This window comes from Gossypium raimondii, chromosome 8 (assembly GCF_025698545.1).
Source record: "Gossypium raimondii isolate GPD5lz chromosome 8, ASM2569854v1, whole genome shotgun sequence".
NCBI lineage: Eukaryota > Viridiplantae > Streptophyta > Magnoliopsida > Malvales > Malvaceae > Gossypium > Gossypium raimondii.
This window is the reverse complement of record NC_068572.1, coordinates 8,107,867-8,133,324: the sequence shown is the minus strand read 5'-3', so window position 1 is coordinate 8,133,324 and position 25,458 is coordinate 8,107,867. Positions and strand designations below refer to the sequence as shown.

Sequence of the window (25,458 nt, the reverse complement as noted above, 5' to 3'; positions counted from 1 at the left end):
ACACAAAGTACAAGTTCACTCATACCAACATCAATGATAGTCTTGGCAGTGGCTAAAAAGGGTTGACTTAAGATTAAGGGTACCTCATTATCCTCATCCATGTCTAATACAACAAAGTCAACGAGAAATATAAATTTATCGATTTTTACAAGCACATCCTCAATAACACCTCTAGGATATCTAATGGTTCTATCTGCTAATTGAATACTCATCCTAGTTTGTTTGGGTTTCCCAATACCTAGTTGCTTAAACATTTTATAGGGCATGACATTAATACTAGCCCCTAAATCAGCCAAAGTATTATTAATATTTAAACTACCAATAAAATAATGAATAGTAAAACTCCTTGGATCTTTCAGTTTGTTGGGTATTTTATTTTGTAAGATGGCTAACAAACTGCATTGAGCTCCACAGTCGACGAATCGTCTAATTTCCAGTTGTTTGCCAATAGCTCTTTTAAAAATCTAACATAATTGGGCATCTGCGAAAGAGCTTCAACAAGCGATAAGTTAATATGTAATTTTTTGTTCTGCGAAATTTACAAAATTGTTCGTTCGTGTGGTCTCTCTTCGTCGCATTGGGATATGGAACTCGAGGTGTATATTCTTTGGCAACCGACTTTTGCTCTTTCTGGCTTACCTCAACCTTATCGTTATTTACCATAATTTCTTACCTCGGTTCTTGTTCAGATTCAACTAACCCTTCTTCATCTCGAATAGTAATTGCATAAAGCTGCTCTCTTGGGTTAGTTTCGGTATTGCTAGGTTAATTTCATCAGATTCAACTAACTGATTTAATTTTTGAGCCCTTGAATCGATGCATGTTGATTCTTCAATACTGCCTCAGTGTTTTGGAAACGAGTTTCCGACACTGAGATAAACTTCGTCAACATCTTCTCAAGGTTCGACTTCTTCTCTTGCTGATAAGGTGGTTGCTGGAAGCCTAAAGGGGGTTGTGCTATTTGATTTCCTTGAACACCCCAAGAGAAATTGGGATGGTTCCTTTAACCTACATTATAGTTATTACTATACGGGTTATTTTAAGGCCTAGAATTATTACCCATATAATTGATTTGCTCATTCTCTGTGCTAGGGGTGAAGGGTAAACATTCTGGATTACTTATTCCTCCTCCATTTGTTTCGCATTGCATTACCAGATGTACCTATGTAGAAAGATAAAAACCATCAATTTTCTTATTTAATTGTTCTACTTGTTCTAATAACATGGTGACTGCATCTAAATTAAATACACTAGCTGCTTTCATGGGCTTTGTCCTCATGACTTGCCACTGATAATTATTCAATGTCATCTCCTCAATGAATTCATAAGCCACTTGGGGTATTTTATTGTTAAGTGTACCATTGGCTGCTGCGTTGATTAATTGCCTAGTTGAGGGATTCAAACCGTTGTAGAAGGTTTGAACCTGTAACCATAAAGGTAACCCATGGTGAGGGCACCATCTCAATAAATCCTTGTATCTCTCTTATGCATCATATAATGTCTCTAAGTCGATCTACACAAAGGAGGAGATATCATTCCTTAATTTGGTTGTCTTAGCTGGCGGGAAGTACTTCAGAAGGAACTTTTCGGTCATTTGAGCCTATGTAGTGATAGAACCTCGTGGTAAAGAGTTTAACCACTGTTTAGTTTTGTTCCTCAACGAGAAAGGGAATAATCGTAAATGAATGGCATCGTCAGTGGCGCCATTTATTTTGAAAGTGTTGCAGATTTCTAGAAAATTAGCCAAATGAGTATTTGGGTCTTCATCTTGCAAACCGTCGAACTGAACAAACTGTTGTACCATTTGAATAGTGTTCGGCTTCAGTTCGAAATTATTTACAACAATGGTAGGTCTCACAATACTCGATTCAGCCTCAGACAGAATGGGCTTAGCATAATCGTACATAGTACGAGGAACACGAGCTGCTACAGGAGGTAGCTGAATAGTCTAGTTATCGTTCATCTCTTCAATAATAATAATGTCCTCTTATTCGTATGTTATACTTTACCAACTCTGCCTTGCTTCTTTACAGTTTCTACAAGTTGTACTTTCAATTTCACTATCAAATAGCAATGGTCCTGACGGGTTTCTTCTAGTCATAAACTAAAGGAACTTGCCAGAAGCAAATAAAACAAAAATTAGAATGTAAAAATTAAACTAAAAACAAAAATAAAAAATGGTTAAATTAATAAAAATCAAGTGTTCCTAATATTTTAGTCTCTGGCAATGGCACCAAAAACTTGATAGTCACAAAACTAACTATAAATATGACAAAGGTAGGCGCACTTATCGAAGAATAGTATAACTACAATAAGTAAAGATATCGTATCCACAATGACTAAAAGTATTAGTAATTACTATTTTCTTATTATTTAGCCAAAAATTTGGAGTGATGAGTTCTAATCTAAAATCACTAAACTAATTTAACTAAGAACGCAACAAAGAATGAATCAGGAAAATAATCGAAAGATAACCAATGAGAGAGACAATACCCAGGAAAGAATCCACCTAGACTCCTATTATTATTAATTTGATTTATACGATTTATTCACTCGATGTCTTGGTCCGTAAAAATCCCTAAATTATGTTATTATCTCTTTCGAGAGTAAGAACAATTGACTCTAGGCTGATTAATTGAAATCTCTTTCTAATTAAAACTCTTATTGTCGCATTAACTTGATCTATGGATTTCCCTATTAGATTTGACTCTAATCCAGTAGATTTATGTCGTCCTATTTCTAGGATTGCATGCAACTCCACTCAATTATGCTAGATCTACTCTTAAACAGGGACTTTTGCTCCATTAAATTAAGCATATTAAACATGAATTAATATCTCGAAAATATTAAAACAAGGAATAAGCACACATAATTGAGAACAAGAATCAAGTATTTATCATGTAAAACAGAAATTAAATAATAGAATTCATCATAGGTTTCATCCTCCCTAGATATCTAGGGAATTAGTTCATAATTCTGAAATAAAACATCTCAAAGTCAAAAAAACCACAAGAAACAAAGAAACTCATAAAAACTTCAGAAGAAATTAAAATGAGGTCTTCGATCTTAATGGAAATCTGCTTCAGAAGTGGCTCTAATGGTGTTCCTTGAGTGTTTTCTTCGATCTTCTCTCCTCGCTCCTGTATCTCTTCTTCTATTTGGTATTTATGACTTTAAAATGCTCAGAAAGCCTAAAAAATTTGTTTTTCCTCGTATTTGGGAAGCAGGGTGAGAAATTAATACGGGATAGCACATGGGCGTGTGTCCAGTTCGTGTGGGTCACATAGGCGTGTGTCCATCCTGCGTTGCTCCTAAAATCTACTCTTATTCTCTAATTTTTGCCTCTTTTTGCTCCTAAATGCTCACCTAAGTATAAAAAAATGAATTAAAGGGATTAGGAGCATCAAACTACCAATTTGCAGAAATAATCATCCAAAAATGCATTAAGAATGGAATTAAAATATGTTAGTTTTATCATTTATCAAACGACCTTCAAGAATGCTTGATTGTTGTTGCTCCAAGAGACGTGCTAGCTCTTTCTCAATAGGGGAAATCGTCAAAGGGAAAGGGAAAGAAAAATGAAAGGCAAATGTGAATAAAAGAGAAAAGTGAAAGAAAATATAAGTGAATGATGAATGGTGTGTGAAATGAGGAAGTGAAAGGGGCTATTTATACTTGAAATTGGAAGATCAAGTTAGCTAAAAATAGCATGAAATCCCCCTTCATAAGGTCGACCATGCTAGGTGGAAGGAGTGGTTAAATGAGTTTGTTAATTTTAGCTTGTGGATAGAAAGAAATTGCATGAAAAGGGGAGGGGTTGGACCGTGTCTTGAAAAGAAGTTTAAGGACCATTTTGAAATTGTTATAATCAGCTTAGTTAGCTGATTTGGGTAGCAATTGGGTCGAAAATGAGCTGCTATTCTCTTAGTGGATCAATCCTCTTCAACTTAGCAAATTTGGGCCCCTTTCTCTGCATCAAGCTAGGAGTAAATTTAACCCAATTATTATTAGACCAAGAACAATTTTTCAATGGGTTCAAGGAGTCTAATTGGGGCATCCATGGCTGGATAATAATTAGCCATCTTCATGGGTTAAATGATTTGAGAAGTGCTTCAACTGTCTAATCTACTCAAGGTGATTGCTGAGCTGATTTTTCATCATTTGTGCAAAACTATCAAAATAGACCAAATTATGCAAAATTATTATAAAAATAACTAAAATTAAAAAATTTTCATAAATTGAATTCAAATTAATTATTTTATAATAAAAGTATAAAATTCGATAGAAATTACTTAGAAAGTACATGAATTAGTGCTCAAAAGGTGTTGAAAATTTTATATATTTTAGTGTTTCCACTAGCATACAAGAGAGAGTCTAAGCGACTACTCATACAATTTTATAGTACGACAAATCATAGTAAGAAAATATGATAGGAAAATTAAATATGCTAATCTAAGGACTAAAGGAAAATTAAATATGCTAATCTAAGGACTAAATTGCAAAGAGTATAAAACTAAGAAATTAACCAAATACTTAACTAGTGGAGGTTGGTTGATTTCAATATGGTGTGACCCTTTTTTGTTGTCGGGTTGGTTTAAAGTTTTCATGAGCTCGATAGTAACTCAAAATTAATTTAATTGTAGGATATACTTGTTCTTATGTGATGGAATGATATTTAGTTTAGTTTTGAACTATAATTAAATGTAATTGTTTGGTATTTATTCGTAACATCCTATTGCTCAGGTTTGACAACCGGATTGGGTAAGGGATGTTACATGGGTCATGTCAATGTACTGTCAATCCAGTCAATCACATCTATGTCTCTATCTTTTGGGAGTCATCCACTCTGATGCCCAAGACAAGGCATCTCCTTAATTGGACTTGATAGATGACATATTAGTCTTTCAATCGGTTTGCTCATTTTCGATTAGACTAAGGACATGTTTAGGTTCATCTACTAATACAAGTTATCTTTTCGCACTCATGTAATATTGTTTAGTATTAGTTAAACATTTAGACAACCAGTAAGCAACATTTGCTTCCATTTTGCTTTGCTCGCAATAACCATGTGAGGAAAATTATATAAAGTATATTAATGTAATTAATGAATTTTTTTATTAATCAATCTATTCAAAAAAATTACAAGTGTATCTTGACAAAAATACTACACTTAGAGCACTAGATCCAACATGTGAATGGGACAAAAGATGAATAAAGGCTTTCAGAGAGACTTTAATTGACCGTGATTTGCATGATTTAGGTTTTAAAGGTCAGTGGTTTAATTGGGAGCAAGGACGGTTGCCAAAAAATAACATTTGGGAGCAACTTGATAGGGGGTGGCAAATAGTGGGTGGTGATAGGTTTTCCCCAGTTATGTAGTTCAGCATTTACAATATGGCTTTTTCTACCATTTCCCAATACTTATTGATACGACTGGGGTGTCTGTTCCAACTGGATACCGGAATACGGCTGTTCAATTTTATTTTGAGAGGAGTTGGGCTTTCAATGTTGAATATGAATTGGAGATCCGTAGGCTATTGGGAAACAATGGTGGTGATGTGCCTTCACGCCTAAAGAGTTTGGGAAAGGGTTTGAAGGTTTGGGGTGCTCGTAAGCAAAGGACAAATGAAAGGCAGATGAAGTTTCTCAATCATTGCTTGGAGGAACTTAACAGTTTGGCCCCAGATTCGGAAGTATTATTGGAAATTGTTGATAAAAAATGGCCCTTAATTTGGAGGCAGATAAGGAGGAAGTTTATTAGAAGCAACGAGCTCAAGCCAACTGGTTGAAGAATGGAGATCACAACACGACCTTTTTCCTCAATTTTGCGTCACTTTGGAAACAGACAATTGAGGTTGTTTGCTTGAAGGATGGCTCCGGCAATCGACTTTATCATGAGGACATGGTTGCCATAGCAAGAGATTATCTCATTAATTTATTTGGCTTACATTGTGAGGGAAATTTAAGTAACTTATTTGTTGGGAAATGTGCCCATATTATAGTAAACATGTAACTATTTTTTATTTATTTAAACGATGAGTAAATAAATAAATTTAATTTCACATTTCACTATCATGTATTTTGTATTTTGTCTTTTATATTTTGCATGCATAGCGAAATTGTGACAAGCAAATATTAGCTCATTGATTGTCTAAAGTTCAATCTGAAGATAAGTGGCATTGTAAGAACATTTACATTGCGAGAAAGACAACTTACTTCAGTAGATAATCTAAATGAGTCTGTAATCCTGTAAAAGAATCAAAATGAGCATTTGATTCAAATACTGAGAATGATTATTATGTTGTCTAGTATTCCAATTGGGGAGATGACTAGCCTTGGCTATCGGAGTAGTTGGCTCCACGAGTAGAGACATAGATGTATTCATTGGTAGAATGATACATTGGACTGGACCCAAGATGAATTAATTCTGAATCCGTTTGTGAATTAATTCACTTGTGACGTTCATGGTGTGATTTACCTAAATTCCGAGTTAGTCACTAACCATGCGTATGCAACTCATATGCTTTGATATAAGTGGAGGCTTATGCTCTAAAGATGATCAAGTCCATAGCCGGTATGTTGGGTACATGACTTGTGTATGGCATGTCTTTACTAGCAACAGTGGAATTCATAGCCCAATTAAAGAGTTAATGATATACTCTCATTGGCATTGTGTGGATTGATAAATATGAAACATGGTCAAGGGTTACTTGTTCTCGAATGAGCAATTTATCACAATCATTTGTTGACAGTGATCATATTAATCATTAAGAACACACAATCGTGACAATAAGATAAAATAAGATTGTATTGAGTAAACGGATTTAACTCAAAGAAATCAAGGATATCATATGAGGGTAATACACATATGATGAGGTCATTGGACAAAGTAGTTGGATGAATTGCTTTCGTAAAGAGTATACAATAAGGAGTTTTAAATCATGGTACTTATTGTGGACTGACTCATTGATTAAGTAATTGCAAATTATTGGAACGATACTTCTGGACATAATTACAATCACTAGAGCCTAATTGTATATGTTAGATTGGTCCCTCCGCTAGCTTAACAGAAGCTCGATCGGACTGTATTTTAATCAGAAGAAAATTCTACGAATTTGGAAATAATTTTATTGACTCAATTTATTCGATGTGAAATTAAATTAGGTGGTCATTAGAATTGTTCAACTAGAGAATTTGATTAAAAAATTTTCTTGAAAAATTAATTTGGAAAATCTAAATGATTTTTTGGAAAATTTAATTTTGATCAAGTAAAATTAAATTAATCAAATTAATTAAAATTAATATGATATTTTTAGAAATTAATTTTTAAATCAGACAATTGGCCCAATGGGTAATTGAACTTGAAAATTGGATCTGAGATCGTAAATTGGGCCTAGAAGCCTAAAACCGAGACCAAGACCCAAAAACTAGTCAAACCGGGCCTAGTATATGAAACCAGGCCGACGATCCAACACATGGCTAGATCAGACCGGTCGGGTCGTCATTGACCCGAACCAAATTGGTAGTAGCCAAACCGACTCTAGGTGCCGTAAGAGTGTCACACCTACATCACTGGACATGGCGATGCTTGTGGCTACGACGACGGCATCCCAATGGCCAACGACGGTTGGTCGTCGGCGATTGAGCAATAGAAGAGTTACACTCCTACTGGGACTCTACCAAAGAATTTGATTTCAAATTAATTGTTCCAAAAATAATAATAGTTTAATAGTTTAATATTAATTTTAATTTAATACTTATTTGAATAGTATTTTATTAATTTAAGATTGAAGTGATTATCTTAACATTAAATTTAATTTAATGTTTATCTTATAGATAAATATTCTATTATTTTAATAAGATTAATATTAAATTTAATCTAATATTTATCAATATTTTATTAATTTAATATTAAAGTGATTAAGTTTAATAATAGTTGAACTCTCTAAACTCTCCTATATAAAGAGAGCCTCGGGTTATCATTTACACACACTTGAATTCAAGAGAAAGTTGTAGAGAGAAAATTCTCTGAAGAGATTATTCCAGAAAATTTCTAGAGATATTTTTCTGATTTACAACTTGACCCAAAAATTTAGAGAAATTATGAAATTACCCCACTGGTAATTTTTGTGAAAAATTTTTCTGATTCAAAGCAAGCTCACACTCGGCAGACGTGAGCTTGAGGATAGCGAAAAGTACTACTCGATTGAAGCGCTCATCCTAGACGAATAAAAAAAGGTACACTTTTGATTAAGTGTTTATTAATTTAGATATCACAACAAAGATCTTGTTTTGAAAATAATTTTAAAACTCTGGTTTTCCCCTAAATTTATTTTCAGCTGCGTTTTTCAAAACCGTTTTTCCAACATTATTAAAAAAATCATTCACTTTGTTTTTAGTATAGAATATAGATGCATTTTTCCAAAGCTTAATGCTCATTTTGGCCCCTGAATTATATTTGTTTTTCCACTTTGGTACCTAAGCATTTTTTCGTCTCACTTTGGCACTTAAATTATCCTTTGCTATCCAGGTGAGGGATGTTTTTATAGGTAGAAGTAGATGCAACACCTCTCACCCGTCTCAGGTTGCAGTACGAATGGAAAATATTACCGGAGCATATACAAAGCAAAAATCTCGGATATCTTGAAATTTTCAAACTTTAAATATTTTGGTAAAACATAAAGTTTAGTTTAAGAATAAATTTAAGGCTTGGAAGTATTTTAAAATCATTTAGAATCATTTTGTAGGTGATCAAAAGTGTTTGAGGTCAAAATCTGAGCTTTAGTAGGCTAAAAAAACTCAAAATAGTGTAGTGATCTAGGTTTAGGGCCTATGTATCGATACACAAAATCTATGTATCGATAATTGGGCTAAGGTTCCGATACATAAATCCTATATATCGGCAATTGGGCCCCTTATAGCATGGGTATCGGAACCTAGTTCCTAAAGCTAAAAACTAGTCTAAAAATACTTAAAAACATGTGCAAACACATCTGTATCATTTCCACGGGTTCTAAGACATTATAAAACAAATTTAAGTTCCCTTTCAAGCTTAAATTACATATCACGGTCATATTTAAACTAAATGACTAATCAAAATTCATTTGATAACACAAAAAGGGGTTTGAATTACAAATCAAATTTACATTTTTCATATTCAAAATAAGCCTTAGTGTACATGTCATTATTCTTAGACAAATAATTCCCAATATAGTTACGAAAGAAACTTTAAAACCTTAAATAGTGATGCGATGCTCCTAAGTTGAAGTCCAAGCTCCCTAATAAATCATTAACCTACGCATATTTTGTATCCCTTATGTAATTGACACATCATTTTGATATTTTTTTAAACTTGAATCTTAGACTCTAAACCTTTGACCATAGACCCTGGACCTTGAACTCTGAACCCTAAACCACAATATCAGGAACTTGAACTCTGAACCCTAGACCACAATACCAAGACCTTGGAGCATACCTTGAACCTTGGACCCTAGAATCTAAACCTTGGACTCTAAAATCTTGAATCTTAGACCTTAAACCTTAAAATCTTGAATCCTAAACCTTGAACCATGGACCCAGGGTTCAAGGTCCAAGATCTATGGTCCAAGTTTTAAGGTCCTGAGTCTAAGGTCTAAGGTCTAAGGTTAAAGGTTTAGGGTCTAAAGTCAAGGTCCATGGCCTAGGGTTTAGGGTTAAAAAATTGTAGTCTAAAGTCTAGGGTCCAAAGTATAAGGTTTAAGGTTTAAGGTTCAAGGTTCAAGATTTAAAGTTTAAGATCTATGATCTAGAGTTTAAAATTTAGAATCGGGTTTAAGATTTAGCATCCAAGGCTTAGGATTCTAAATAATGGGTGTCAATGATGGGTCATGTGACGTCTTTGGTTCATTAATAACCACGCAGTTAAGTTCACTTTTTGTCTCTAGTTCTAGGTCCAGGTCATTCACTTTTTGTGTATGCAATTATTGAAATAATAATTTTGGTTCTTTCATTAATAATCACACAGCTAAGTTCTTTCACTTAATTTATGGTATTTTATGTAGTTTATTATAGAACCGAAAGAATACCAGTATCAGATGAAAAATAAACATATTTAGAATTAGTACTGGAAAAATTACATATTGGTATCAGATGGAGTTTTATTAGCAAAAATCACAACTTTCATAAATTTGATTCTGCAAAATCACACAGTTTTAACAAATAAATAAACATAAACAGAACATCTTTGCATTGGTCTGCAAAAGCTGATCTTACCCTAGCACAATTCACAAACCCATGAATTGTGGCAAAAAATGCTCAAAAAACAGCATATGAAGCACTGTCTTTATTTCTCACTTGATATATTCCCAGGAACTACTTCATTCAGAACCCGGTCAAGAACTTGCTGTGGTATTGCCAAACAAATCAAACCCAGACTGATTTCATACAAGGACGTCCTTTGAAACTTGTATTGTTTGCTGTGAATCTAATTTCCTCTGCTATCCCATTAAGATGACAGTGTGCCCTCTAATTGACTTGATTTAAGCTTAGGCAGCAACTCAGAAACCACCTTTTGCAATGTAACGTGCTTCATCCTGCCATTGCTTCCATTTAGAACCATTTTTGACAGAAATGTGACCTCTTGTGAGTCCAAATGTTCCCTCAGTAGCTCATTCCAGAACTTATCATCCTCATTGAGGTCGGGTGTTTCCATCAATTCCACCACTTGCTTCAATGTAGCTACATTCCTACCAGCACCACAACCCATGGCGGTAGCAGCACCCACGGTATTTGCAAATGCTAACGTAGTAACCAATGGAATATTATGTATAAAACCATATGCAATGGCAGCTACAAAACTATCTCCACACCCGACAGTGTCCATGATTTTCACCTAATCAAATGTTGAAAAGAATTCGGACAGGTTAGAAGAATGACCAAATCCAAAAGAATGGTTATATTAGACCTATCAATTAGGTGGGTCAGACTGATTTTGGGTTAGATCTATCTAGATCGTGTCAATTCAGATTTAATACTTCCTATAATTTTGGGTCTGAGTCAATTTCAGGTTCAGATCATCTCAAGTGGTCATTTGGATCAAGTCATTATGGATTTGAATCATTTTGGATTTTGGCCACTTTTAAGTTCAAGTCATCTCAAGTTAGGTAGTAGGTTTGGGTTGTCCCAGATTCAGATTGCTTCGGATTCAGGCCAATTTAGGTTTGGGTCAATTCATGTTTGGGTTAGGCAAATTCAAGTTGTTGACTTTTTATAATCAAATTGAGTTGGGTTGGACTTGAGATCAAGTTGGATTTTCAAGTTCGGATCAGAATTGATAGGTCTAGTCATATGTAGCTTCTTTACAAGCTGTAAGGAGGCAAATTTTCAGAAAACAGGCTTCATATTTTCAGGGACAATTTACATTTTAAAATATGTATCTGAAACTTCTGTTAGTTACTACTTAAGGTATACATGACCATGAACTTTAAAAATACATTTTCAAGCTAAAATGAAAGGCATCCAAGCTTAAAGCAACTTGACAACTTATTCAAGGTATTTCCATTAATAACAATCACCATGTAGCTAAACCCTTTTTTAAGTTTTCAGATATAAAAGGAAGCTATAACTCACCTTAAATGCAGATGCACAAGTAATACCGGACTTGGTTATCAGAATGGAACCCTTAGGGCCCATCTTCACAACCACCCATTTCGTGCGGTTTCCTTTCCTCAGCAACTCCTGCGCTGCAAGAATCGGGTCCACTAGGCTGGTTAAAGATTCAGCCTGAAAGTCCATAAATGTAAGTAATTAGGTAAACAGCCAAAAGAGGCTATTAGATAGATATATTCCACATCAAATACCATAAAAGCCCAAATACTTCCTACTGGGATCCAAAGCTCCAAAGCTGCGGGCATACGTAATATTAATCAAAGAATGAAGAATACTCATGTCCTATAACCTAAAAACACCTGTGCTTTTTCAGGCAAAGAAAGACGAATATTGATAAAATGAATGCACGAAGTATAGAGTTCAGCATTTTCATCTCGGATAGTTGACAAATATTCTTAGATTGATGGTTCAGCTAAAGAACTAACCAGTAAAGGAACAATCATTCCAAGTGATTAGACAAAAGTCGAGATGATTTGAGCATGAACTGAAACAGGTCTAATAGGAGACTGGACCATCAGGTTCAAATTGAAGGTGCTTAGACCACGCTTAGACAACAAGGAACAAAAAGGACTGCAGCAAAAATATTGAAAGAAAAGGCCATGGCCTGCACTTTACGAACGATCAAGTGAAGCAACTTCAGAAAGTTGAAATGATTACAATTACATCAAAATGAGATATGAAAGCATTGGAAAATAGATATAAAAGCACAATACAAACAGAGAATAAAGGAAAATAGAATGAAAATGTCCATAGATTCAGAAAAGCACCTCGTCAGATGTTAGAAGGAGGACATCACTCATCCTCAAGAAATGCTCAAGTGCTTTTTGCTCTTCCACAGTTCCACTTAAAAGACTCTTCCCACGCGGCCCTGGATCAAAAAACACCGATGTGCCAACTTCGACTGTATACTCCACAGCCGAGATTATCATATGAGGGGAAAGCTCATCAAAGTCATAACCATTACAAAACAGGATTCTCGAGCGTTTAATTGCCCTCTTTACTTCTTCAGAAAGTGTATTCATCCAGCTAAAAGCAGGTTCCTTACTAAAATCCGCCCGACTAATGAAACAAAAACAACACCACATAAAACTTCAGCAACCATTTTCTCAACCAAATTTGGTGCACATCATTAAAAAAACAGCCACAAGACAAGATTTTTTTTTCTTTACCTGCAAAAGCCATGTTTTTGCAAAGGGTCAACAAGCACCCAGCATAAGAGGGTTTCATAAGAAGAACTAGGAGCGTTGAGAACATCAGTTTCTTCACTCATTCCAACCATACCAATTCCTTCAGCTTGAAGCACATCTTCAAGAAACTTCCCATAAATTTCATTACCAACGTGACCTATTGCAACACACTTAAGTCCCAGCCTGGCAGCTGCTATAGCCATATTACAGTTTCCACCAGCTTCCCAGTATTGCTGTGACCCAAAAGGAAAATAAATTTGAAAACCCATTTGGAAAAAGAGTACCATTCCTTTTACCATTATCCAAAAAACTAGGGAAAGAAATCTTTTTTTACCTTATCGGGAGGAGAGGAGGATAACTGCTCCATGAAGGCCTTGCGAGAATCTGGGGAAGGAGGGGGTAATTTAGGAACATTGAGGACAATATCGACGCAGAGGTTGCCGAGAGTGGCGACATCGACGGTTTTGACGGCGGCGGGTTTCGAAGCGTTGGAAGAGTGGAAAGAGCTAGAGGGGTGATTGAGAAGTGGGGTATGGAAACCCCGGCAAGAGAAGGCAGAGTAGGGAGATTTGGTGATGGTCTTGTTAGGATGGAGGGAAAAGGCAAAGAGGAGGCGAGAAGGGATAGGGGTGGAATGGTGAAGGTGGGGAGGGAAAGGGAATTGGGTGTTCTTAAAGGCTACTGATTGGTGATTCATTCAGCTGAATGCCTAAGTGAAAATGCGTCAAAAAAAACTGATGATGACGACGAAGAAGAAGTAATGGAAGTTGAGAGCAAACAAATTGGAATAGTAATTTCAATATAAAAACTATGCTTAAACTGAAAAGGAAAAGGTTACGGAATAAATGAATGGGTGGCGATTGGCTAAAGATGTGACCTTTTTCTATTTCCAAAGGGTTGAGTCAATCAAAGTTCCAACCCTCATAACAATATTTATTCCAATGGAGTAAGTAAAATCAAATTAAATTAATTATATATAAAATTTTATCCAATTTATTAAAAAAATTTATTTGTACATTAATTGATAAAATAATCAAATAATAGAAATGAATTAAATTTTTAAGGGAAAGATTAAATTTGTTAATAGAAGAGAGAAAAAGTAATGACTCTTGTTTTCTGTTCATTCATCTTTTAACTTTGATTTCCAGTGGGGGATTCCTAGATGGAATCTGCAATTATGTCGTCACTTTCTTTCATTTCTACAATATTTTCATCTTTTTACCTTTTCTTTTCCAAAAAAAAAAAGATAAAGTTTGCTTACAAAGTTGAATGGAGATGTTAAATCCATGATAATTTTCATTAGAATGGTTTTCAAAGACCTTTGAATAGCTCGTAATTGTCTTTAGAAAAAGATAGAATCTATGTTATCTGAATTGTATTACAGGTTAACTTTTCAAGCAATATAATCTTAAGAAACGTTCAAGAATAAACGTGGCAGTGGTTTTCTTTGGCAGAAAGAGTGACGGCTATCCGAATAGCATATGAATATGCTCAAATTACATTATTCAATGTATCATTGTTTTAAGACTTCAACATCTTTTGCCTGTTTGAACGATTCAAAGCTCAAGTACCAAAAGTGTTGCAACACCCAACCTATGTTTCTGGTTGGAAGGTTCTTGGATTATTTCCAATTTCGAAGATTTAAATCATTTCAGTGTCATCTAATTTCAGGATAGTACATTTACATGAAACAATCAAGAAACCGTGTCCAGCATCCATGTAAAGACAGACCAGATAAAAATGTACAGATCAAGGGCTCATCCCTTCCATCTGCGGTGCAGAAATGCAGACTGTAAATCGCATGCTCCTAGCTAAACTGGTCTGAGTGTGCAATTCATCAAATAAGTATTTTAATCACTATGGTCCCAAATGCTTAATATTGTCATCGCATGACCAAAAATGCTCAAACTTAAAAATTATTTATATCAGGATGAACAAAGCACCACCACGAAAACACGGGAATGAAGATGGTTGGCACAAGCAAACTTCACTGACCAACCTCAAGAGTATTTTCATGCCTTTGCCAGATCCTCAAGTCTCATGACAACAGTTTGAGCTACATCATGGTAAGCCTTGGAGACAGCGGAATCAGGTGCTGATACCACTATCGGCATGCCTTTGTCACAGCCTTTCCTAATGTCCAATTCAATGGGTATCTGAGCAGGTATTGGTAACGGATCATATAAATTTGCAGCTTTGAATATTAGCAGCTACGTTAAACAATATAATAGCTATCAAGTTAGGCCAAAGAAAGTCCTCCTTAATGATTTTCGATTTGTTATAGCTAGTCACTTTAATACTTGCTTGTAGTTGGTTAACTTTAATCAACAACTGACCTCACCAACAAGTTGCAAACCCATCTCAGCTGCTGTTTTACGGGCTCCACCAGCACCAAAGATGAACGAAGGTTCACCACAGTGTGGACACTTGAAGCAGCTCATGTTCTCTATTAATCCCAAAATCTATAAAAGCAGTCGGAATTTCAAAATTAACTCCACAAGAGTAGATCGATAGTAATAACAAAACTATTACATCACACCGTAAGGAAGTTCTATGGAAGGTGCTGACACCATCCACATGCTCAAAAAGCTTAGCCAATATCCTTTAATGCAGCCATGCACTGTTGGCAACAGTTCAGATATTATACTCTTCCCAGAAAGAATTTCATAAAACCAAAATCTTTCAATGACAACAATAACATTTCTATCCCACAAACAGATTTATAACTTAAAGTACTAAGTAATAGTAACTGACAATATAAATGCGTAATATCACATGCAGTTGAATGCAGTCATTTTTCAGAACTTCATAACAATACCAAATTTAGGCACCATACACAAATTTTCAACAAGCTTTGCAGGCCTGATAAGAGAATACATGCAGAACTTATGACTTACAGGAACTTGAACTTTAGAGAACATTCTAACTCCTCTACGAGCATCAATCAGTGCAACATCTTGTGGGGTTGAAACTATTAAAGCACCTAAGAAAAACAAACAATGATTAAAGAAAAAAAACCATCAAACATAAGTTTTTGAATTTAATGAATATATCAGATAGGGCAAGTGAAGTAAGATATGCTTCCCTTCATTTCCGTTTGTCCCTGTCAAGGATGTTGGTGGTTGGACAGTAGGAAAGGAAAGAGAGTTTGGGGAGAGGGTAAAAGTGATGTTCTTATCCTTCTCAAACTAGACCTTAGAAAATAAAAGACATCATAATTTTAGCCTCTTATTCACGCAAGAGAGAATCGGGCGAAGGTGATGCCAAAAGGTAACATAGCAAGGTAATAATTATTTTCATTCAAGCTATTGTGATGTCAAAGTGATTCAACTTTATCAAGGAAATCAACTAAAAATCATATATAGGCACAAATGATCTGAATGATGATGACATTAATGAGGTTTGATAGACGAAGCTTGAATTTACATAGCGAGTGGAACACCTATCCAGCCAAAGAGGTATTTCATGTTTTATGACTAGTCCAAGCTCATCTTGGTTTTGATATGTCAGTTTTCAAGCACAGTACCAAACACCTTTCTCCCAAAAGAAGGGGAAAAAAAGAAGCTAAAATTTTATTATCCACCTGACAACTGAAGCTTCTGGGACATAGTTAGTTGTGCATCACCTGTGCCAGGGGGCATATCCACCACAAGGATATCAAGAACTCCCCAAGCAACTTCCCTCGACATTTTCTGAAGAGCACTCATCACCTGAAATAAATTTAAGCTATCATAAAATACCATGTAAACTTAAAATGAGAGAAGGAATGTTTAAAACAGTTTAGCTTCCAAAATTCTTAAGATCGGAAAATGCATTTGTTAGACAGGTAACATGTATTATGAGCAGTCTTTTTTTTTTTGCACAGGTTGTAGATTTTATGAATAACAAAAGTAGGCAAAGGATGGAAATACACAAGTTCCAATTTATGGGACAAACTCTCAAATGAAGCAACTGTGACTTATAACACAATATCTACATTATATGAAATAGGGAAGCCAACTCAACTAAGGTTGGATTTGAAACTAATAGGCTGGCAGCACAATCTTGCTTTCTCTGCTCTCTGAATGTAAGAAGAGATAGATGGACAGCTGGATTGTTAAACAAGCCACTTTTTACACAGAAGCTATAACAATGTTTATGTTCCACCATGAATGAGGGAAAGAAAAAGAACAAGAAACTTTATAAATTAGAATACCATGGGGCCTCTCCAGACAATTGGTGCATCCTTATCCACCAGGAATCCCATTGACATACACTTCACTCCATAGTTTTCAATAGGAATCATCTTCATATCTGTGCGTGTGTGTATGAGAGAGAGAGAGCTTTAAAAACATATCTCATATAAAAGGTAAGAAATGATTGTAAACTATCTAGCTAAAATTCTGCTGTCAATGATTCTTTCTGAGCTAGTCTAAAAGACCACACAATTTTTGACTCAGGCATGCATCAATCAAATTCTTATTAAACTAGAGATAGAGATACAGAATATGATCTTTAACCATTTGTTAATTGATCATTGAAGACTCAATCTGCTATGTAAGATTTCATACGTAACTGAAATCTACAATGAAACACATTCAGCACTATCAGATGGAACTTTTTTAACCTCCCCCCGTCCCCCACCCCTGGCCAAAAAAAAAAAGATTACACTTTTAAGTACTTCATTCCTGTTGTAACTTGTAATTAATGGATAATTAATATACAAATAGATATAACATTTTCCACATTTTCATCCACTGACAGAAAGATATGCATTGGAAGATAGAAATGTTACCATTATTAACTTCTGGCTTTTGGTGGATGTTCATCATGGTTGGAACAGATGGTCCATACACATCTGCATCAAGCACGCCCACTTTCAATCCGCACTTGTTAGCTAATGCAACCGCCAAATTAACTGCAAAAGATTGCAAAACAACTAATATTAGTGGAAACCCCTGGAAAATGGCATTCCTACCTCATAAATCTGAAAAGAATAGATTACCTGCGGTGGTAGACTTGCCTACACCACCTTTACCAGAAGCAACAGCAATTACATCTTTAACCCCGTTAATTCTCAGTTGATCATTGCTTAACACTGAATAGCTCCTAGCACCCCCAAGCCTCTGCCCAAAGAAAAAAAGAATCAACTTTTGAATCAAACCCAAAAAGAAGAGTAAATTTCTCAAATATCAACAAGAAATGAAGCTTTAATAAGTGAAACCAGCGAAGCACAAGAGCCTTTAACTTACAGCAAAGGGTCGCCAGAAGCCTTTCATTAGGAAGTAAGTAAAAGTTCACGAGTCTCAGAAACACACAACAGCAAAAGATCGCATCTTTCTTCACTTAGAGATACTTGGTGTATTGGTTTTGGTTGTTTGCCCATCAACAAGCATGAGGCGAGGGCTATGAAGAACCTACGAAAGGAAGGTGAAGCCCACTTACCTGGACGGGTAGTAGGGCCCATCAAGAAGCCCATCGATTAGGGTGCGTGTTAGAATGGGTGGACCCTGCCAGCATGAAAACGCAATGCTAATTTAGGGATTACCATTTTTCATTCTAGTAGCGGTCATCACCTTACGTTTCTTTTCCCATCATTTTACATTTGAATTATTTGGAGTTGAACCATTATCAACTCCAAACATTTCACAAGTAAACAAAGTTTTTCATATTTTCAAGTTTAATTAATTTCATTATTTAAATGAATTTTTTTATTCAATCATTATCCTTTGGGAAAAAGATTGTATGAAATAGTGACATCACGCCATATGTATCTCTTTTTCAACAGTTTTATGTCCTATCAACATTTTCATCCTAAAAAAAATAAAATCCAAATTTAAATCTTGAAATTCAGGATGAAAATACTGATGTGGTATCCCGTTTGATGCTTAACTTTAGATAAGTTTATATTATTTGTTAAGGTAATTTTAGGTTTAGATCATTTTGGATTCGGATAATCTCAAGTTTGACCCTCCTATTTGAATAAGTTTGAGCTATTTGCTAAAATTATCGGGTTTGACACTCTTATTTGAATAAATTTGGACTATTTACTAAAGTAATTCATTTTAAGTTTAGATTATTTTTTATACAAATTATTTTCGAGTTTGAATTGAGTGAGTTTAAAATTTTAATTTTAAGAATAAAGGTTTACTTTTTTCTTTAATATGTTTTCAACACAATGAAGTACAAATAGTGGTGCAAATATTCAAGATCGTATTAGAAAATGAGCCCTATAGACTAATGAACTTTTCTCTATTGTAAATTCCAAGCTAAACTAGTTCATTTAGATCCCAATCCGATGACTAAATCAACACCCAAATGAACCATCGTAGCTAAATTCGAAGCGCATCTCTATTCCATGGTGGAAGCTAAAAGCTTGTAAAACAAGGCCACAAAAGGTTTTCAACACCTTGTATTCATTTTCTTGGCTACATACCTCAACATACACGCATCTTTTGTTTTCTTCGCCTTTTACTTCCCCATACGCACTATCTTTTTTTCACATTATATAACAAGTCAGGGTTGACATAGAGGATTCAATCCATTGACATATATAATAACATAAAATGGTGCACGTTCCCCACTTTTTATGACTGTCAGTGGTTGAAGGAGCCGTGTTGTTTATCAGTTCCACCTCCTTTCAACCTTCAAACTACGGCTTAATTTAGTCAAATTTCTGAAATTTCAATAAAGCCAAAGCCCTATTCAGGCTGCAGTCAAACCACACCCATAGGATAACCACTCAACACCGCTGCCTCTCTATATATTTATTGAACCTTCTCACCATTCTCACCCACCTCATAGCAATAATATTCTGCCCTTTCAAAGAAGATGGTAATCGAAAAACTGTTTACAGCTTTATTGGTTTTCACCTTATTAATAGCCTCGCTTCAACTTGGTGCAATGAGGCCATTGGATGGGGAGCAATGGCTGGCAAAACATGAGCTTCTGCTTCAATCACTACAGAAAGGTCCGGTGACGGGGACCGGTCACAATCCATGCACCGAAATCCCCGGAAGAGAAACCGGCATCTGCAAGCTGGGTGGCATGAACGTAGCCGGTAATGTTATGCACGCACTTCCGGCGCTTACCGGAGTTGTACCTGAGTTTGGGGTACTGGCTTCTACAGCCAAGGAGACTCATCATGATTCTTAATATGATGGAAAATAATTTTCCTAGTTGTTTAACAACATACTTGATTGATAACTTATTTGTCTTTATTCTTAGTACATCCAAAGTCCAAGTAATGTTGGGCTGGAAATGAAACCGCTGTTAATTGACAGTTTATTCAAGAAACATATGTATAGTTTGATTGCTTTATTCAAAATATTTGTATTTTTTCTTTTTAATTTTAAAAGTTGCATGCTTCAGCTTATAATGCTTTTGCTTATCTTTTCACCGGTCATATGGACAAAACCATGTTCCCATTTGGTTCGAAATCATGGACATGTTTAATTTGTTCAGGATTATTGCCAGTCTTACAGGTTTATTACTTTTTTCCGTAAAAGTAGTGCACCATTTATTTGCGGGTCGGTCGCTCGGGCTGATACAAAAATTTAGGTTTGTTTTCTAAGTTTAGCGCCCAGTATTAAATTCGAGTCCAATTCGGTCCGTTCGTATTAAAATTATTTTATTTTAAAATAAATTTAAAAAAATATAATACATCAAATATATTAAAAATATTAAAATAAATGTTTCCCAACAAATAGAAAATACATTAAAAAATATTTATACTTAAATAATACAAAGATAGTTGCAACTTAGCAAACAAATGTCTCTAAAATAGTAGCATAATTAACAATAAAACAAGAGCTATACAATATTTAATGAATAACAATAAAATAGTAATAATATAATAGCAAAATGATAGCAAAACAACAGTAAAATGATAGCAAAATAGCAGCAAAAAAAAAATAAGTTGATTCGGGTCGGGTCAAAACATTTTACCTGAGGTCTGATTTGTTTAAAAAATTGGTTTTATTTTTTGTCCAAATCTTTTTTTCAGACTTATATTTTTGTCCAAAACTTCTCTTTTTTGGGTGGACCTTGAGTTCAAAGTGAATGATCGACTCGTGATGAATTTTAGTGAATATATATATATATATATATATATATATATATATATATATATATATATATTGTACTTTGTTTTAAAAAAGAAAAGTCCATGCATTGACTGAAAAATAATATTTATTTCTTGAATGTTTAGTTGGGTGGAATCCAGAAAGAATTTATTCAAAAACTAAATTCGCTAAGAAATTGGTAAAAATCTTATATAGTCATGAAATAAGTAAAATAGAATGTGTATTTTAAAAGTAAAATAGAAATTAAAATTACTAAAAGGAAAATCATAAAACAACAAAAGAATATAACACAAAAATAGCTAGTTATACAGTTTGATAATTACTTATATTTGTGCGGCTTAGTTAGAAATTTTAATCCACTATTTTTAACCTAGTACAAGGAATGACTTTAATCATATCACTCGTCAATGTAACAACATCACATTTGTACTTAATATATAACACCGCTTACTCGTTTTGGTCTTGATATATGAGAGATGTTCTTGAAGTACATATATTGTAAAAATATTGAAAAAATGTTTAAAATTTAAACTTTAAAATAATTTAATTAATTATTAAATTTTAGATAAAATTTTAAAATTATTTAAAAACATTTAATTAGTGATAGGAAATATTAGAGGATCAATTCCGAGCTTCAATAAGCTTAGAATGTTTAAAACAGTACAAAAATACAAAATCAAGAGTTATGTATCAATACATATACCCATGTGTGGACATATATAGTAATTATTTTATTGTGAAAATAATCATAAAATTGCACACCTTAATTGTTATTTTATCAATAATATTAATTTGAAGAAATCATTATTATGTGTATTATCAAATTATGATTAATATTAAGATACATTGTATATATCAATAATATCTGTTTTTTTATTTAATATTTACAGTGATAATTGTTTCACAAATAAAGGCTCAAAATTAATAACAAATTCTTTTAAATTTTGTTACACATAATTTTATTATACCCCAAATTAAATAAAAAAACCCCATTAAGGCGTAATCAGTGGTTCAGAAAGGCTCCAACTCAAAAAGAGCACAAAGCCCATGTGAGGCCCGGCTCAGCTAACGCATAAATCCTAAGGGAGCATCCGATTTAGTCGAGTTAAATTTAGTTAAAAATTTTTGAGTGAATTGAATTAATGAATTTTATTTTACAATAGAATTCAATTTAAATATTTTTTATATTGAGTTTAAAAAATTCAAATCAAGTTTAATCGAGTTAACGAATCCTATCATTTATACTCAATATTACGTTTACATGGACGAATTATTTAACTAGAAGATGAAGTATAAGATTATTTAACTACATAACTAAGGTTGATGGGTAAACATTTATCAAAACGACGTATTTTTTCCTTTTAACTTAATAGTTTTGACTTTTAACTTTAGAAAAGGTAAACATTTATCAAAATGATGTGTAGTTTTGTTTTTCTTATTCAATTTTCGATAACTTGAATTGTATAATTCATATTCGAGTAAAACCAAAATATTTGATTTTTATTCAAGTTGATCCGAATAACTCGATTAATTGAATAACTCAAACTATTTAACTTAAAATTTAAATTTTTATCGAATTTTTAAATCGAATCAAATTTTACTCTTCTCTAATATACTTTATTACAAGCCAAACCCAATAAATCTTATTAGCATGCCATGTGGCATCATCTGCCTCTTTCTTCCTCTAAGAGAATCAACATTCTGCAAAGCTTTCCCAATTCAGCAAAGTATACAAAGGAGCACGTGCATTTAATGCATGGTTTTGGGAAGTAGAATTGATCGGAAATTAATTAGAGTATTGATCTAAAGTAAATGGTTGGGTTGATTAACTCCATATAAATTGATTCAATTGTATTAGAAAATTAGTTAGATGGGGAGTTGAATCAGATTTTTTTATTATAAATTTTAATTGAATTGATGAGTCAGTGATTTGTTCAATTCGATCGGTGATTTGATTCGAAAATCATGGTTTAATGTTCTTGAAATGACAAGACATTGTAATCAATTAATAATAAATGACAATTTGATCTAGGTAGATCAATAGGCAACTCACCGATACATAAATAATTATATTTAAATCCAATTATCATATACCATTTTAAATACACATACATGATTTAAATAGTTATTTTATATAATGTTAATATTTTAATTTTAGATATATATTTTATTTTTAAAATATAATTATATGTTATTTTACTAATCTAATTTGAATAATCTAAAATTTTTATTTAAGAGAAAATTTTGATCTACTAAATATTTCTTGTACATTTTATTATGAATATACTCATTTCAACTAAATTACATAGTATACTTATACTTTATTCAAAAAAATTACTTATACTTATCCAAGGACCAATCGATAATAACAAGATGTATATATTAAATATTAAAAGGAAATAGCCCAACAAATATAAAAAGCTAGAGTAAATAGATAAAATTGTGGACGATATTTAATTTTCTTGTTAATGTTATTGGTAAGTATTGCCAATACTTTTATGGCTAATATATTATATACGATGATTTGGTTTTAAATTTACTGTTAGAATTTTTTCCGTAAGCATTTTTGATAATTTTTATAATAATTAATATTATTTTTAGAATTTAAAATTCCATAGTTGCTTAATTACAATTTATACTAGATATAGAAAATTACGATATAATTATATTCGGTTAGCCAAATATGTTTAGGAAATTGAAATTGGTTATAATTACATTAGGATGTAATTATTAGCCTAAATCATGGTAAAACTGTCATGGCGACCCCTATACTATGAGTCGGATTGCATTTTGCCTCATCTACTAAAAAAATGGGTAAATTAATCTCCATACGTTAGATGAAATAGCAAAGTGGTCTTCTTATTAAAAATTTCATCCATTATCACTATTAAAAATAGGTCCATGTATGTTAACATGAGGTACATATTGCACATAAGTTTTTAATAGTATAAATAAATAATTCAGCAGAATGATCAATTTTTTCTTTAATCTAATGTACAGAAATTAATTTACTTATTTTTTTAAATAGAAAGGTAAAGTAACATGAAACTCTAATATAAAATCCTCCATGATTTTTTACCTAAATCATAGAAAAAGAAAAAGGAATGTTCCCATTTGGTCATACACAATATACACGCAAAATTTATCTAATATATGTAAGCAACTAATTAACCAGTTGCTGCAATAAGGAAAACAAGGTGGATTCATTTGAGATTAGCGGAGGCACTGAATCTGGTAGCAAGCGCCTAGGAGGAGTCATAACATGGTCTACGAGGGCTCTCTCGTTGGTGCAAGGTGTGCCACCAGCGTCAGGAATGTAAGTGCATCCATTGTGTCCAGAAGGGGGGAGTGGGACAACTTCCTTTTCAAAAGACTTTAATGCAGCAGTGTCTTCGTTTAAAACGCGAGACGACTCACATTGATGGGCTCTTACAAGGAAAAACACAACGGTAATGACAATAAAAAGATGTAAACACCTCATTGCTATGTATATAATAATAATATGGGGCAAAGATAGCAAAATCAACCAAAATGGACGAGCTCTCATGAATATGAGATTTAGATGGTAAGGTAGGTGTGTATTTATATGCATTTGTGACAAGTTGAAGGATGAATAGGAGATAGCTGAAATTGAATGCATGGTTTTGGGCGGTTTTCATGTCAGGCTTTGCTTTGTGTTCCTTGGCGGAGAGCTGCAGCCTTTAAATCAAACATTTGTCACGGGATAGGGGTTGTGCAGTTTTAGGGAAGCTTTTAGAACAGCAAATCACTATCATGAAGTCGCTTTATCTGTTGGCAATTGCTACCCATCTTTCATCTGTTTTTTACGCATCAGCATTCACATGAAACTAGAAAGAGACGTGGTTATATATGCCGTCATGTTGATAGGAAATATATAGACGATTGAGATGGAGATTTTTTTTTTCTGGATTTTCCATGGAATAAAAGTTACAGGGCTGCTGCCTGCAACTTGTGAAGTGGAGCTTTCGCTTTGTCTATTATTCCAGGAACTGTGGTATCTTGTGAACCCATGATTAGAAATTGAAAGCATGCAAGTGTGTCATGAAGGAAAAGATCATCCATGTGCAAGTTAAAATCCCTTTGATTTATTGCATATAATAATTTATATAAAACCATTACCCTGAAATGAAGCTTCCAATCTCATTGCTTGATTCCCTACTAGGTCGTCAAGTCTCTGGAAGCCGCAGCTATCCCTGCCACTTGGGTTTTGGAGTCAAAAGATGTACCAATGTCTAAGCTTCCATGGGAGGTTGATGCTATAATTCATGCATCACGTTCATGATTTCATTCATATAGGGTTGCTGATTGGGTAGTTAAAGCATCTATACTCTATCCTGTTGATTGGATGTTTACTGCTACGAACCTTGATTCATTATTGTAATTTCACATTCTTAGAAATTATTGAAAGTGAAAATTAAGAATTTCTGAAAATTTTATATTTTATAGATTATAAAATGGATATAAAAGATGTATTGATTTCACCGAATGCAGCTTTTCATTTGAATTATATCATACAATCATATTAATTAAAATTGACTATT

General features: G+C 33.7%; 2 protein-coding genes and 1 non-coding gene across 4 annotated transcripts; 1 reads left to right on the top strand and 2 right to left on the bottom strand.

The window, feature by feature from the left end:
• The first annotated feature begins 1,439 nt into the window (after positions 1-1,439).
• On the top strand, positions 1,440-1,546 carry LOC128032249 (small nucleolar RNA R71). The gene has a single exon (XR_008188377.1). It is a non-coding gene; the product is annotated as a small nucleolar RNA R71 (small nucleolar RNA).
• An 8,528-nt stretch (positions 1,547-10,074) lies between these two features.
• On the bottom strand, positions 10,075-13,706 carry LOC105790651 (uncharacterized). The gene is made up of 5 exons (XM_012618359.2): positions 13,168-13,706; positions 12,816-13,066; positions 12,414-12,705; positions 11,608-11,760; positions 10,075-10,870 (listed from the first exon to the last, which is right to left on the bottom strand). Exons 1-5 carry the CDS (start codon positions 13,528-13,530, stop codon positions 10,484-10,486), a joined length of 1,446 nt encoding a protein of 481 aa, XP_012473813.1. The 5' UTR covers positions 13,531-13,706; the 3' UTR covers positions 10,075-10,483.
• A 704-nt stretch (positions 13,707-14,410) lies between these two features.
• Positions 14,411-18,231, bottom strand: LOC105790652 (iron-sulfur protein required for NADH dehydrogenase, mitochondrial). 2 transcript variants are annotated; one of them, XM_012618360.2, is made up of 8 exons: positions 18,065-18,231; positions 17,818-17,938; positions 17,608-17,730; positions 17,029-17,126; positions 16,417-16,543; positions 15,731-15,816; positions 15,170-15,295; positions 14,411-14,989 (listed from the first exon to the last, which is right to left on the bottom strand). In XM_012618360.2, the coding sequence occupies exons 1-8, from the start codon at positions 18,089-18,091 to the stop codon at positions 14,846-14,848; spliced, it is 852 nt and encodes a 283-aa protein (XP_012473814.1). In that variant the 5' UTR covers positions 18,092-18,231; the 3' UTR covers positions 14,411-14,845. The 2 variants fall into 2 exon arrangements, with proteins under 2 accessions (XP_012473814.1, XP_012473815.1); XM_012618361.2 differs by having other exon boundaries at positions 16,459-16,543.
• Positions 18,232-25,458: the final 7,227 nt, after the last annotated feature.

What these genes read in the sequence shown, in the direction of transcription:
- LOC105790651 (XM_012618359.2), bottom strand. Translation starts at nt 13,530, where the DNA reads ATGAATCACCAATCAGTAGCCTTTAAGAACACCCAATTCCCTTTCCCT. An exon ending in CCTCCTCTCCTCCCGATAAG is followed by an intron (nt 13,067 to 13,167) that starts GTAAAAAAAGAT and finishes TTTGGGTCACAG; the next exon opens with CAATACTGGGAAGCTGGTGG. An exon ending in TCCTTCTAACATCTGACGAG is followed by an intron (nt 11,761 to 12,413) that starts GTGCTTTTCTGA and finishes ATGGACTTTCAG; the next exon opens with GCTGAATCTTTAACCAGCCT.
- LOC105790652 (XM_012618360.2), bottom strand. Translation starts at nt 18,091, where the DNA reads ATGAAAGGCTTCTGGCGACCCTTTGCT. An exon ending in GCTTCTGGCGACCCTTTGCT is followed by an intron (nt 17,939 to 18,064) that starts GTAAGTTAAAGG and finishes TTCTTTGGGCAG; the next exon opens with AGGCTTGGGGGTGCTAGGAG. An exon ending in GTTTGCAACTTGTTGGTGAG is followed by an intron (nt 14,990 to 15,169) that starts GTCAGTTGTTGA and finishes ATACCTGCTCAG; the next exon opens with ATACCCATTGAATTGGACAT.